The sequence below is a fragment of the Lampetra planeri genome, chromosome 38 (genome assembly GCF_965212315.1).
Source record: "Lampetra planeri chromosome 38, kcLamPlan1.2.h2, whole genome shotgun sequence".
Lineage (NCBI taxonomy): Eukaryota > Metazoa > Chordata > Hyperoartia > Petromyzontiformes > Petromyzontidae > Lampetra > Lampetra planeri.
Genome location: NC_136144.1, coordinates 5,796,468 through 5,812,378, shown reverse-complemented (window position 1 = coordinate 5,812,378; position 15,911 = coordinate 5,796,468). Strand labels below are relative to the sequence as shown.

Here is a 15,911-nt window from a genome sequence, read left to right as displayed (position 1 = left end):
GACTGAGTTTGTGATCAGTGCGAGCTGACGATCTCGGCTCAGACATCCAATGATTGCACTAGAAACCCATCACTCTAAATTGGGCTCTGCGCTCAACTCGTCTCAGCTGCAGCTCGTGACAATTTACATTTGTGCCACGACGAGCATTCAGTGTGTACAGTATCCAGTGTACAGTATCCAACGTGCAGTGTCAATGTACAGTATCCAGCGTGCAGTGTACAGTAACCGGTATACAGTCTGGGATGTACAGTATCCAACGTGCAGTGTCAATGTACATTATCCAGCGTGCAGTGTACAGTATCCAGTGTACAGTATCCAGCGTGCAGTGTCAATGTACAGTACCCAGCGTGCAGTGTACAGTAATCGGTGTACAGTATCGGATGTACAGTATCAAACGTGCAGTGTCAATGTACAGTATCCAGCGTGCAGTGTACAGTAACCGGTGTACAGTCTCGGATGTACAGTATCCAACGTGCAGTGTCAATGTACAGTATCCAGCGTGCAGTGTACAGTATCCAGTGTACAGTATCCAGCGTGCAGTGTCAATGTACAGTACCCAGCGTGCAGTGTACAGTAATCGGTGTACAGTATCGGATGTACAGTATCAAACGTGCAGTGTCAATGTACAGTATCCAGCGTGCAGTGTACAGTAACCGGTGTACAGTCTCGGATGTACAGTATCCAACGTGCAGTGTCAATGTACATTATCCAGCGTGCAGTGTACAGTATCCAGTGTACAGTATCCAGCGTGCAGTGTCAATGTACAGTACCCAGCGTGCAGTGTACAGTAATCGGTGTACAGTATCGGATGTACAGTATCAAACGTGCAGTGTCAATGTACAGTATCCAGCGTGCAGTGTACAGTAATCGGTGTACAGTATCGGATGTACAGTATCCAACGTGCAGTGTCAATGTACAGTATCCAGCGTGCAGTGTACAGTATCCAGTGTACAGTATCCAGCGTGCAGTGTCAATGTACAGTACCCAGCGTGCAGTGTACAGTAATCGGTGCACAGTATCGGATGTACAGTATCCAGCGTGCAGTGTACAGTATTCGGTGTACAGTTTCCAATGTACAGTATTCGATGTACAGTATCCAATGTAAAGTATTCGCTGTACAGAATCAGATTTACAGTAACTAGTGTACAGTGGTGGTGTGGTGGGGTCGTGGTGATTGTGGTGTGGTGGTGGTGTGGTGGTGTTGGGGTGGTGGTGGTAGTGGTGTGGTGGTGAGGTGGTGGGGGTGGTGGTGGTGGGGTGGTGGTGGTGTTGTGGTGGTGGTGATTGTGGGGTGGTGGTAGGGGTGGTGGTGGTGGGGTGTTATTGGGAGTAACAAAAAAACCCCGTAACCATCGAAGTTATCAAAGTTCCACGGGGTTCCTGCGCACGAAGGCGAGAGGCGAATTTGCATCGCTCGGACGTATCTCCCCGGGTCATTCCTTCCCCACCTCATCATGGGGAGGGGTTGGGTGGTGTTGTGGGGGTCATCTCAGACACAAAGTTGCGTCCGCTGCATCGCTGGTGCCGTGAGGGAAAGGCGAACGGGCGGCTTGGGGAGGTTTTCATCCAGCAGTGGATTGACCATGACTGCTGATGATGATGACGACGCCGTGCTAAGGGGACGGCCATAAATGACGTCACGCACCTAGGGGGGTGGGGGTGGGGTCAGACATTTGCGACGATGTGTGACGAGGGGATGGGGTAGGGTTTGAGAAATGTTACGACACGTCAAAATGCGCAACTTTAAATCAATATAGACAACACGTTCAACTTAATTAAATATACTTTTTAATAAATGTTTTCTCCTACAACATCAGAGTGCAGCTACACATTAAATACGCACTACAATGACAATAGTTTAAAGCGATTTGAAGTATGTTTTATTTGGGGGGGGGGCAGAGCTTTGTGACGTCATATTTGAGCGGGGGTGGGGGTTCTGACTTTTTGTGACGTCGTGTGACGATTGGGGGGGGGGGGGGTTGCAAAAATCGTCCAAAATCGCGTGACGTCATTTATGGACGGTCCCTTACAGACAGTGGTGGAAGTCTATCCACAGGACAGGACTACCACCGTTTTGCTCAGAGCACAGAGCGGCAGTGAATTAATCCGACACAGAGGATGTGATGACAGATATGACGGAGTCAGCCCCACGAGCAAAGGGTTCGAACTCACAACCATTCCGAATTGCAAGGCCCATTCAGCAAGCCACCTGGGCGGATTTAATTGCATCGTCACCATCAATCGCCGTTGCTGCCACTGCCACCACCACCACCATCTCCATCATCATTATCATCTTTGGCATGAATGTTATCACCGCTAATGTCACCATTATTATTATTCTTAGGTTTTTCCGGTAAAGTCACGTAGGTAAAAAATGTAAATTAATAAAAGTAAAATGAAAATAAAATAAAAATCACGACGTTTCGGAGGCAACACCAGCACGATAGCTGTATCAAGTAAAGAGCTTTTTTTGATACAGCAAACTTGATGCAGCTATCGTGCTGTGACGGTTCCACCTGAAGACGGAAGCTTGTGTTGCCTCCGAAACGTCGTGATTTTTATTTTATTTTTACTTTTATTATTTTTTTACCTACGTGACTTTACCGGATAAAAACCTAAGTATATGAATCCTTGCAGTCACGAAAGCTTCAAATCTAGAACCATTATTATTGCCGACTTTCACCCATCGTGGCTGATGCCGCCTTGGCCAGAATTAGCCGCTGCGATAAGGAGCGGTTAAAATAATATTAAAAAATCCGTTCTGACCCCGAAGGGGCGGGTGCGGGGTCAAATTCTATGGGGTCAAAATGTTATCTCGCAGCAACAGCCAGCAGCACACACGAGAATAATTAAAGGTGGGCTCGTGAATCATCTGTTGCACCCGATTCAAGAGCCGAATGGCTCACACAGGCCTATACCAAATAAATGAAACTGAAAAAAAACTGAAATTATACGCAGCCTCCAGATGTTCTAGATTTGAAGCTTTCGTGACTGCAAGGATTCATACTTTTAGGCTTTTTCGGTAAAGCCACGTAGGTAAAAAATTTAATTAATAGAAGTAATAATAGAAATACAATAATAAATCACGACGTTTCGGAGGCAACACAAGTCTCCGTAATCTGGTGGGACCGTCACAGCTATTACTTGATGCAGTAATTTTAGCTGTGACGGTCCCATCACAAGGGAGAAACACAAACTAATAGACAAAAAACAATTATTATTTTTGCCCGTATTGAAATGGCCGTACGCCTTAAGGACCTGAAAACTCAATTTCCCTGTACAAATATCCCCTGTATAGTCTGAACAGACTGTTTGGGGAAAGTGCTGTAAACGTGCACCTTTGAAGACCGGCACGGCACACAAGGGGGTCAGTGGTCAACACCACACCCAGCCGCCTTTGTCTCCCCAGTGGCGATGTTTTACACACCACACCAGGTACTCATTTGAGGCTCAGCCGACCGAGGAGATGCCCAGAACCGGTTCAGATAATCGTCACTGGGTGTTGGCTTTGAGCGTAGCGCTCACCGCTACACCACCGCTTAACACAGACACTCGCGCACAAAGCATGCTCTGAGTCACCGCTATTGGAATCACACTGACAGCACCCGTCCGAAACGGCGTAATCCAGTTAAGCACCCGTCAAGTGTTCATTTCCGAGACAAATCGCAGCGAGCGAGTGAGACAGACAGAGAGAGAGAGAAAGAAAGATGAGAGAAAACTAAAATCTTCTCCGGATTCATTTCACCGCGGCGGTGCGGGGAGGTTCGCGGGGAGCGCGATATCCCCGTTCGGATTTCGCGATCGCAAATTATCGTAGCGCATGGGAGAACGGCAACGCACCCCCTACCCTACCCACGCACGGGCCCCCCCCCTCCCCAACTGCGTGGGAACATCTCACGCAGCTCCCAGGAGGACGCTGGCAGGGGGAGGCTGCGATCGTAATCGTCGCGCAGTTCGTTAAACACCTCGGCGGCGTTACGCCGAGAGTCACGCTCCGCGCGGTGCGACCCGACTTCGATTTTACAACCGGTTCCTGGGCCTCCCCTAGGTCGACTCAGCCTCAGATGAGTTACCTGGGTGCGGTGCGGGAGACAAAGCCGGCCACGGGCGTGGTGCTGGCCACCCACCCCCTCGTGCACAGTCTGTTCAGGCCATACGGGGGCATCTTTTGTTGTTCATTTTTTTAAATTCCAAAACAACGGGGTATTCACGCGACCCGATAGCAGCATCATTAGTCATGGTCAGTCCACTGCTGGATGAAGGCCTCTCTCACCCCCTCCCCACCCCAATCCACCCTGACACCCGCACACACACGTGGCCGTGCATTCGCTCGTTCCACCAATTCCTTGTCCGCCACTCCGCTATTACCCTTCGACCGCCGGGCGTCGCCCGTCTTGCCCGCGACGATTGTAATATGCGAACGTGACGTTCGGACCACCGGCACGACGACGGTGGAGAGTATCATGGGGGGGAGGGGGGGGTTCGTGTTGGGAGCAGAGGTGGGTGGATAATGCCCAATCCCACGTGGACATCCCCCCCCCCCACAATCCACCTTTCTCTGGCTAACAGCGAGGGCTACTCTCTCGGAAACTCCTCGCAAATGAAGAATTCGCGAATTAGCAACAAAACTGACAATTAAGAATTCGCGAATGCCAAAACCTTTTTGTTCCAATTCGAAAAGGTGGGGTTACGTTCCTGGTAAAGGTGAACATGGGGGGGGGGGGGCGGTGGGTTGGAAAATGTTAAACACTCTTTGGTTAAATTTCGATTTAAAGCTTTGCATGACTGCTGGGATTCATCTTCTTGGTTCTTTCGGTAAAGTCACGTAGAAGGGAAGTAATACAATAATTAAAAAATAAAACATAATAAATTATATTATTTTATTATGTTTTATTTTTATTATTTTATCACTTCCCTTCTACGTGACTTTACATAATAAATTATATTATTTTATTATGTTTTATTTTTATTATTTTATCACTTCCCTTCTACGTGACTTTACATAATAAATTATATTATTTTATTATGTTTTATTTTTATTATTTTATTACTTCACTTCTACGTGACTTTACATAATAAATTATATTATTTTATTATGTTTTATTTTTATTATTTTATTACTTCCCTTCTACGTGACTTTACATAATAAATTATATTATTTTATTATGTTTTATTTTTATTATTTTATCACTTCCCTTCTACGTGACTTTACATAATAAATTATATTATTTTATTATGTTTTATTTTTATTATTTTATTACTTCACTTCTACGTGACTTTACATAATAAATTATATTATTTTATTATGTTTTATTTTTATTATTTTATTACTTCCCTTCTACGTGACTTTACCGAAAGAACCAAGAACATACTTTTTGGTTCACCAATGGAACCTCATTTGCCAGTAAAAATATGATAATTGGTTTTTTACCCTTCTATCTGGCAACAAAACTGACACCTTTTTTTACAAGGAGTCATGTTTGCATAGACCACAATACCTGCAGCCATAATGCAAACAAAAAACATAACTCTGATAATGTTTGGTTCTTTCGGTAAAGTCACGTAGCTAGAAAAATAAACTAAATTTTAAATGAAATAATAGTATGGATTCCTGCAGTCACGAAAGCTTCAAATCAAGATTGAAGTGTTCAATGTTTAATAACGATGACCAGAATGAATGAATTGTAAATTACGAAGAACATCGTTTTTGACATTTTGCATCGCCTTTCATGGCGATGCTGACGATGATTTGACGACGAGGGCGGCGGCGGTGGTGAGAAAGTCAGGTTGGATGACTCTTTGGGAGATGCGGGTGTCTGATCACCATCGCGAGGAGACAAAGCGGTCAGCTTAATCCTCACTGCAAACCGTATGAAGCACTTTGGGAGCACTTTGCCCGTGAACGGTGGTCTTGCGCCTCGTACACTCGCGCAAGTCCGGCGGGTGTCGCGAACGGGGAGTCGCTGTGCATTTCGTAGCTCGCGAGCGTGCGGAGCGAGCGCATTCAGAAGGAAGTCGTGGCGTAGCGATGGTTCCCTGAACTTGTCTTCACGGATCGAATCGCATGCCCAGCCGGTTGCGCGCCTCTCTGATGCACGTCCTCTTTTTTTTTACGGTCATGGGAAACAAAAAGATGCTCGGTGTAGTCGGCACTTTGCTTCGTTCATCATTTCGTTTTTTTTAATGCTTTGCTTTATGTAACCCCCCTCCTTTTTTGAATGAAATATTTTACAAAAGATTTCTCGCTCTGCTCTCCTTACCCCTTTACCTCTCTCTCTCTACCCCCCTCTCTGCCCCCCCTCTCTCTGTACCCCCTCTCTTCCTACTCCATGTCGTTCTCTCTCTTTCTCGCTCTCTCTCGCTCACTCTCTCGCTCTCTCAAGCCGGCCCCCATGGGGACGGAACACATTTTAATCGGAGGCAGCGTTCAGTGCCAGCGGCGTAAAAACACGCGCAAATCAACAACTCAACGTATCCGTCATTCAGGCCGCGTTACCGATGAGTGTGGTGCATAGGTAATGTTGCATTGACGGCAGGTTTTCGAATAACCTGGTCATGTTTGAGTGTTCTCTCCTCTTAAACGCAATTATTATCGCTCTGTTTTTCTGTTGGCTTCGTTGCGCTGTGCAATGCTTTCTTCACCTTCATTGTTTCTGACTGAGGCCACTGTTGTGAATGAGACTCATCTTGGTCTGTTTACTTAGTTATGTTTTACTTAGAGATACTTTTACATATATATATCTATCCAGGAGATGTTTTCAGCAAGTTAATGAGTGATAGTGGAGTGTGTGGCTGGGTAGTGGAGCGTGTGGCTGGGTAGTGGAGTGTGTGGCTGGGTAGTGGAGTGTGTGGCTGGGTAGTGGAGTGTGTGGCTGGGTAGTGGAGTGTGTGGCTGGGTAGTGGAGTGTGTGGCTGGGTAGTGGAGTGTGTGGCTGGGTAGTGGAGCGTGTGGCTGGGTAGTGGAGTGTGTGGCTGGGTAGTGGAGTGTGTGGGTAGTGGAGCGTGTGGCTGGGTAGTGGAGTGTGTGGCTGGGTAGTGGAGTGTGTGGGTAGTGGAGTGTGTGGGTAGTGGAGTGTGTGGCTGGGTAGTGGAGTGTGTGGGTAGTGGAGTGTGTGGCTGGGTAGTGGAGTGTGTGGGTAGTGGAGTGTGTGGGTAGTGGAGTGTGTGGGTAGTGGAGTGAGTGGCTGGGTAGTGGAGTGTGTGGCTGGGTAGTGGAGTGTGTGGCTGGGTAGTGGAGTGTGTGGCTGGGTAGTGGAGTGTGTGGGTAGTGGAGTGTGTGGGTAGTGGAGTGAGTGGCTGGGTAGTGGAGTGAGTGGGTAGTGGAGTGTGTGGCTGGGTAGTGGAGTGTGTGGGTAGTGGAGTGTGTGGCTGGGTAGTGGAGTGTGTGGCTGGGTAGTGGAGTGAGTGGCTGGGTAGTGGAGTGTGTGGCTGGGTAGTGGAGTGTTTGGGTAGTGGAGTGTGTGGCTGGGTAGTGGAGTGTGTGGGTAGTGGAGTGTGTGGCTGGGTAGTGGAGTGAGTGGCTGGGTAGTGGAGTGTGTGGCTGGGTAGTGGAGTGTGTGGGTAGTGGAGTGTGTGGCTGGGTAGTGGAGTGTGTGGCTGGGTAGTGGAGTGAGTGGCTGGGTAGTGGAGTGTGTGGCTGGGTAGTGGAGTGTGTGGGTAGTGGAGTGTGTGGCTGGGTAGTGGAGTGTGTGGGTAGTGGAGTGTGTGGCTGGGTAGTGGAGTGAGTGGCTGGGTAGTGGAGTGTGTGGGTAGTGGAGTGAGTGGCTGGGTAGTGGAGTGTGTGGCTGGGTAGTGGAGTGAGTGGCTGGGTAGTGGAGTGTGTGGCTGGGTAGTGGAGTGTGTGGGTAGTGGAGTGAGTGGCTGGGTAGTGGAGTGTGTGGCTGGGTAGTGGAGTGAGTGGCTGGGTAGTGGAGTGTATGGGTAGTGGAGTGTGTGGCTGGGTAGTGGAGTGTGTGGGTAGTGGAGTGTGTGGGTAGTGGAGTGAGTGGCTGGGTAGTGGAGTGTGTGGGTAGTGGAGTGAGTGGCTGGGTAGTGGAGTGTGTGGGTAGTGGAGTGTGTGGCTGGGTAGTGGAGTGAGTGGCTGGGTAGTGGAGTGCGTGGCTCGATAGTGGAGTGTGTGGCTGGGTAGTGGAGTGTGTGGCTGGGTAGTGGAGCGTGTGGCTGGGTAGTGGAGCGTGTGGGTAGTGGAGTGAGTGGGTGGGTAGTGGAGCGTGTGGCTGGGTAGTGGAGTGTGTGGGTAGTGGAGTGTGTGGCTGGGTAGTGGAGTGTGTGGCTGGGTAGTGGAGCGTGTTGCTTGATGAACGCATGTCGGAGAATATTTTAATCCACCCGGAATTGAACTGGGAGCCAATCCAGGGATAACTTTAAGCACAGATGTGACTTTAAAAAAGTCAGTAAATATTCACATGCACTTGCACGGATTATGTAACGCTTTCCAACATTGAAAGTATTTATTTAACAGTATGGAAGCTATTGGGGGTAGCAGTCAGTTCCAAATCCTTTTGTGTATTAATGAATTGCCCTCTTTGCTCTGCATTGTACTTTCCAAGTTGGAGCAATGGTGGTTTGATCGCGATTGCCAGCTTTCAACGGGATCAGTCCCTAATGGCGACAAGACTGAAGTTTCGCTCGTGTTGGATCCTCGGCACGCAATCGATCGTGACCCCGCGTTACGAGCGTGCGGACGGACAGGGCTCGCACGTAAACGCTTTCAGCTTTCGCTTGAAAATGAATCAAAGGCGGCGGTGATTTTCCGCTCTAATGTGGCAGTTGTTGGAAATTCCACCTTCCCATGGCCGGGGCGAGTCTCACCATGAGGACAAATGCCGTTGACTTTCCGACAAGGTGTGCGCTCATTTTACTGACCCTCGACAGATGATGGGACTGAGTCAACCAGCCAGGATTCGAACTCGCAACCTTTCCGATCGCGAGCCGTGCCACCCCGGGCCAGTCGCCCAAATCGGAGGCGTGCTCCCGCTAACGCGCGCTCCGTCGTGCGTTGTTGTGTGTTGTCGTTGTTGTGTGTGGGGGGCGAGCGCTCGCAGATTGCCTCTTCAAGATGTGCCCCATGAACCGCTACTCGGCGCAGAAGCAGTTCTGGAAGGCGGCCAAACCTGGGGTCAACAACGCGCCGGATGCCGTCCTCCTCAAGAAGTTGCATGTGAGTCGCTCGCTCTCTCTCCCTCGCTCGCACTCTCACTCTCTCAACCCTCTCTCACTCGCTCTCTCGCTCTCTCAACCCTCGCTCGCTCTCTCTCGCTCGCACTCTCACTCTCTCAACCCTCTCTCACTCGCTCTCTCACTCGCTCTCTCACTCGCTCTCTCGCTCGCACTCTCACTCTCTCAACCCTCTCTCACTCGCTCTCTCGCTCGCTCTCTCACTCTCTCAACCCTCTCTCACTCGCTCTCTCGCTCGCTCGCTCTCTCGCTCTCTCAACCCTCGCTCGCTCTCTCTCGCTCGCACTCTCACTCTCTCAACCCTCTCTCACTCGCTCTCTCACTCGCTCTCTCACTCGCTCTCTCGCTCTCTCAACCCTCGCTCGCTCTCTCTCGCTCGCACTCTCACTCTCTCAACCCTCTCTCACTCGCTCTCTCGCTCGCTCTCTCGCTCGCTCTCTCGCTCTCTCAACCCTCGCTCGCTCTCTCTCGCTCGCACTCTCACTCTCTCAACCCTCTCTCACTCGCTCTCTCACTCGCTCTCTCACTCGCTCTCTCGCTCTCTCAACCCTCGCTCGCTCTCTCGCTCGCTCTCTCACTCTCTCAACCCTCTCTCACTCGCTCTCTCGCTCGCTCTCTCGCTCTCTCAACCCTCGCTCGCTCTCTCTCGCTCGCACTCTCACTCTCTCAACCCTCTCTCACTCGCTCTCTCACTCGCTCTCTCACTCGCTCTCTCGCTCGCACTCTCACTCTCTCAACCCTCTCTCACTCGCTCTCTCACTCGCTCTCTCACTCGCTCTCTCACTCGCTCTCTCGCTCGCTCTCTCGCTCTCTCAACCCTCGCTCGCTCTCTCTCGCTCGCACTCTCACTCTCTCAACCCTCTCTCACTCGCTCTCTCGCTCGCTCTCTCGCTCTCTCAACCCTCGCTCGCTCTCTCTCGCTCGCACTCTCACTCTCTCAACCCTCTCTCGCTCGCTCTCTCGCTCTCTCAACCCTCGCTCGCTCTCTCTCGCTCGCACTCTCACTCTCTCAACCCTCGCTCGCTCTCTCTCGCTCGCACTTTCACTCTCTCAACCCTCGCTCGCTCGCTCTCTCGCTCGCTCTCTCGCTCTCTCAACCCTCGCTCGCTCTCTCACTCTGCGTCTCGTCTCCCGCCCCCGTGAGATCGCGCGGAGAACCGTGGAACAGACAGTGACAAAGGCAGCGGTCCCTAAGGTTGCCTGCGCATGCTGTCGGCGGGAGCTGCGTGCGTGATGCACATTGCATGAAAGGTCACGTTCGCATATTCTATTGCAGGTTCAGTGTATGTAAAGTAAGTATATATATAGTGGTATATTGTGGGGAGCAGTAAGTGTAGGGGTTTAGGGCTACGCTGCGCTACGAACCCAGCGACCCGAGTTCAAATCCCGCGCTCACGGCCAACACCGGTGACGATTATCTGAACCAGTCCTGGGCCTCCCCTAGGTTGACTCTGCCTCAAATGAGTACCTGGCGCGACGTGTACATGTCACCAAGAGAGAGTCAAAGGCGGCCGGGCGTGGTGCTGGCCGCCCACCCCCTCGTGTGCCGTGCCGGCCTTCATAGGTGCTGCTCGCTAACAGGCCTTGCCCCAACAGTCTGTCACAGGCGACACGGACTCCCCCTCCTCCTCACCGACCCACACTAGCCAGGGTGGTGAAGTATGGTCAATAGACCTGCAATTACCCACACGGAGTTGGGGGGGGGGATGCCTTTATTCAGCAGTGGATTGACAAACGATTATTGTCATGATCATTAATTTGTTATTAAAATTGCTCAGCAGAGAGAATGCGACAGGGGTTTAACACGCCTCAGACACGCTGAGAGGAAGTCATCTCAGGTGGCTAGCGGGATATGTCAGTTAGGGTTGGGGGTTAGGGGTTAGGGGTTAGGATTAAGGGGGCAAGCGGTGTCCATCTCAGACATGCTGAGAGGTGGCTAAGGGGACACGCGCCGTGAGAAGAAAGGAAATCCACATCAGAAGATAAAGTGTGGTGAGCAGGGAAGCACTGGGTTAGAGACCGAGAGGCGGGCTGAGAGAGAGAGAGAGGTGATGGAGAGTGGGGCACGAGGATGTGACGGACTGTGGAGTGGACGAGGAGTTGATGGTCCAGGACAGTTCACATTGGTGGGAAAAATCCCACTCCCCCCCCACCCCCCCCCCACAAAAATTGTATCTAAATATTATCGCTCAAAGTTAACAACAAAAGGTAAATCATCTGAGTGAAATCCAAGCAGCAAATCCCACACAGGCGCCAGGGTTACTGGGATCAGCACAGATCTCCATGCACGCACACAACAAAGATGAAGATCCCCCATGTAGCCTTAACAGACTGTAGGGGCAAGTGCTGTTATCGAGCACCTATGAAGGCCGGAACGTCACACGAGGGGGTGGGTGGCCAGCACCACGCCCGACCGCCTTTGTCTCCCCAGTGGCAATGTTTACACACCACACCAGGTACTCATTTGAGGCTGAGTCGACCTAGGGGAGGCCCGGGACCGGTTTAGATAATCGTCACTGGTGTTGGCCGTGAGCTGGAATCGAACCCGTGTCGCCGGGTTCATAGCGCAGCGCGCTAACCGCTACACTACCGCTCCCCACACACACTCGCGGACATGCACCCACGCACGCACCGATGCGCACACGCGCACGCACGCTCTGACGGGCACTCAACGAGGTGGCACGAACGCCTCCCTTGCGTGGCCACGACGCCATCTCGGTCGGAAACGAAGATAAATGCGGGAATGGGTCATTAATCTCACCACCGCCACTGTCATCACCACCGCCATCACCACCACGGCCGCCACCACCACCATTGCCGCCACCACCGCCACCGCCATCATCGGCACCGCCACCACTGCCACCATCACCGCCACCAACGTCACCGCCACCAGCACCGCCACCACCACCGCCGCCATCATCGGCACCGCCACCACCACCACTACCGCCACCATCACCACCACCAACGTCGCCGCCACCACCACTACCACCACCACTACCGCCACTGCTGCCATCATCGGCACCGCCACCACCGCCACTACCGCCACCATCACCGCCACCAACGTCGCCGCCGCCGCCACCACTACCATCACCACTACCGCCACCACCGCCGCCATCATCGGCACCGCCACCACCGCCACTACCGCCACCATCACCGCCACCAACGTCGCCGCCGCCGCCACCACTACCATCACCACTACCGCCACCACCGCCGCCATCATCGGCACCGCCACCACCGCCACTACCGCCACCATCACCGCCACCAACGTCGCCGCCACCGCCACCACTACCATCACCACTACCGCCACCACTACCACCACCACTACCGCCACCACCGCCATCACTACCACCACCACCACCGCCGCCAACGCCACCACGCGGCGACCTAAACCGCGGCTGGCCCTGCGTGCCGTCCTCCATGTCTCCATGAATCTCCACGACCACCGGACCAGACAGTCCCAAGCCAAAAGAATATTCGTGCACGTGCGTGCATTACGTAACGCTCTCCAACACGCTTAAGTCAATGGAAGTATTTATTTAACAGCATGGAATTTGCTGGGGGTAGCAGTCAGGGCCAAAATCATTTTGAGTATTAATGAATTGGCCCTCTTTGCTCTGGATTATACTTTCCAAGTTGGGGCAATAGTGGTTTGATCACGTTTGCCAGTCTTCAACGGGGTCAGTCCCTAATTGCGACAAGACTTCACATTGAAGTTTCGCCCGTGTTGGATCGTCTGTATCCGAGCGATCTTAACCGCCGCGTTGCGAGTGGATGGGTGGACAGACGGAACGCGCGCGTAGACACTTTCAACTTCCGTTTGAAAGCAAATGAAAGGCGGCGACGGTGATCGTCCCGATGAAAATGCACAGCCGCAACTTTACACCGAAAGTTTCGTTCGTGTTCGATCGTCTTCTACTGAAGAGTCGATGTGACTGCCTCCCCCCCCAAGCAACCCCCCCACCCCCCCGAAGCCCCCCCCCCCCAACCCTCCTGCGCCCGTTACGGGATTGACAGCCAGGGAATGATGCACGGACACTTTTCCAACCACACACTCCACTACCCAGACACACACTCCACTACCCAAACACTCCACTACCCAGTCACACACTCTACTACCCAGCCACTCACTCCACTACCCAGCCACACACTCCACTACCCAGCCACTCACTCCACTACCCAGCCACACACTCCACTACCCAGCCACACACTCCACTACCCAGCCACACACTCCACTACCCAGCCACACACTCCACTACCCAGCCACACACTCCACTACCCAGCCACACACTCCACTACCCAGCCACACACTCCACTACCCAGTCACACACTCCACTACCCAGCCACTCACTCCACTACCCAGCCACACACTCCACTACCCAGCCACACGCTCCACTACCCAGCCACACACTCTACTACCCAGCCACACACTCCACTACCCAGCCACACACTCCACTACCCAGCCACACACTCCACTATCCAGCCACTCACTCCACTACCCAGCCACTCACTCCACTACCCAACCACTCCACTACCCACTCACTCCACTACCCACACACTCCACTACCCAGCCACACACTCCACTACCCAGCCACACACTCCACTACCCACACACTCCACTACCCAACCACACACTCCACTACCCACACACTCCACTACCCACACACTCCACTACCCAGCCACACACTCCACTACCCAGCCACACACTCCACTACCCACACACTCCACTACCCAGCCACACACTCCACTACCCACTCACTCCACTACCCAGCCACACACTCCACTACCCACACACTCCACTACCCAGCCACACACTCCACTACCCAGCCACACACTCCACTACCCACACACTCCACTACCCACACACTCCACTACCCAGCCACACACTCCACTACCCAGCCACACACTCCACTACCCACACACTCCACTACCCAGCCACACACTCCACTACCCAGCCACACACTCCACTACCCACACACTCCACTACCCACACACTCCACTACCCAACCACACACTCCACTACCCACACACTCCACTACCCACACACTCCACTACCCAGCCACACACTCCACTACCCAGCCACACACTCCACTACCCAGCCACACACTCCACTACCCACACACTCCACTACCCACACACTCCACTACCCAGCCACACACTCCACTACCCACACACTCCACTACCCAACCACACACTCCACTACCCACACACTCCACTACCCACACACTCCACTACCCAGCCACACACTCCACTACCCAGCCACACACTCCACTACCCACACACTCCACTACCCAGCCACACACTCCACTACCCACTCACTCCACTACCCAGCCACACACTCCACTACCCACACACTCCACTACCCAGCCACACACTCCACTTCCCAGCCACACACTCCACTACCCACACACTCCACTACCCACACACTCCACTACCCAGCCACACACTCCACTACCCAGCCACACACTCCACTACCCACACACTCCACTACCCAGCCACACACTCCACTACCCAGCCACACACTCCACTACCCACACACTCCACTACCCACACACTCCACTACCCAACCACACACTCCACTACCCACACACTCCACTACCCACACACTCCACTACCCAGCCACACACTCCACTACCCAGCCACACACTCCACTACCCAGCCACACACTCCACTACCCACACACTCCACTACCCACACACTCCACTACCCAGCCACACACTCCACTACCCACACACTCCACTACCCACACACTCCACTACCCAGCCACACACTCCACTACCCAGCCACACACTCCACTACCCACACACTCCACTACCCACACACTCCACTACCCAGCCACACACTCCACTACCCAGCCACACACTCCACTACCCACACACTCCACTACCCACACACTCCACTACCCAGCCACACACTCCACTACCCAGCCACTCACTCCACTACCCACACACTCCACTACCCAGCCACACACTCCACTACCCAGCCACACGCTCCACTACCCAGCCACACACTCCACTACCCAGCCACTCACTCCACTACCCACACACTCCACTAACCACACACTCCACTACCCACACACTCCACTACCCAGCCACACACTCCACTACCCACACACTCCACTACCCACACACTCCACTACCCAGCCACACACTCCACTACCCACACACTCCACTACCCAGCCACACACTCCACTACCCAGCCACTCACTCCACTACCCACACACTCCACTACCCAGCCACACACTCCACTACCCAGCCACTCACTCCACTACCCACACACTCCACTACCCACACACTCCACTACCCACACACTCCACTACCCACACACTCCACTACCCAGCCACTCCACTACCCAGCCACACACTCCACTACCCAGCCACACACTCCACTACCCACTCACTCCACTACCCAGCCACACACTCCACTACCCAGCCACTCCACTACCCACACACTCCACTACCCAGCCACACGCTGCGTTTGGACGGCGCTAAATGGCAATGCCCCAGGACGCCGCAGAGCCAGGGCGTTTGGCGACACAAACGAGCGGCTTGTTCATCCGCAAGCGACACGTCGCCGTGGAGACGCTCACGTTGCGCGCCAAGCCACGCACGCGGTCGTCCTCTTAACATTCATTTCCCTCTCTCGCTCTCTCTGCGGTGGATTATTTTTTTTCTTCTTCTTCAGAATGGATGTTGTTTGTTAAAGGATTCTGAAGCGGAGGGCATCTCTTCTCTCCTT

At 52.8% G+C, this 15,911-nt stretch overlaps 1 protein-coding gene across 1 annotated transcript in view; it reads left to right on the top strand.

The window, feature by feature from the left end:
* The window catches only part of LOC144731165 (inositol 1,4,5-trisphosphate-gated calcium channel ITPR1-like), a 233,752-nt gene that overhangs the window by 43,776 nt on the left and 174,065 nt on the right, over nucleotides 1–15,911 (top strand). Inside the window, exon 3 of the mRNA XM_078612129.1 lies at nucleotides 9,045–9,160. Coding sequence (XP_078468255.1) covers nucleotides 9,045–9,160 — 116 coding nt within the window. The remainder of the gene's footprint in view (nucleotides 1–9,044; nucleotides 9,161–15,911) is intronic.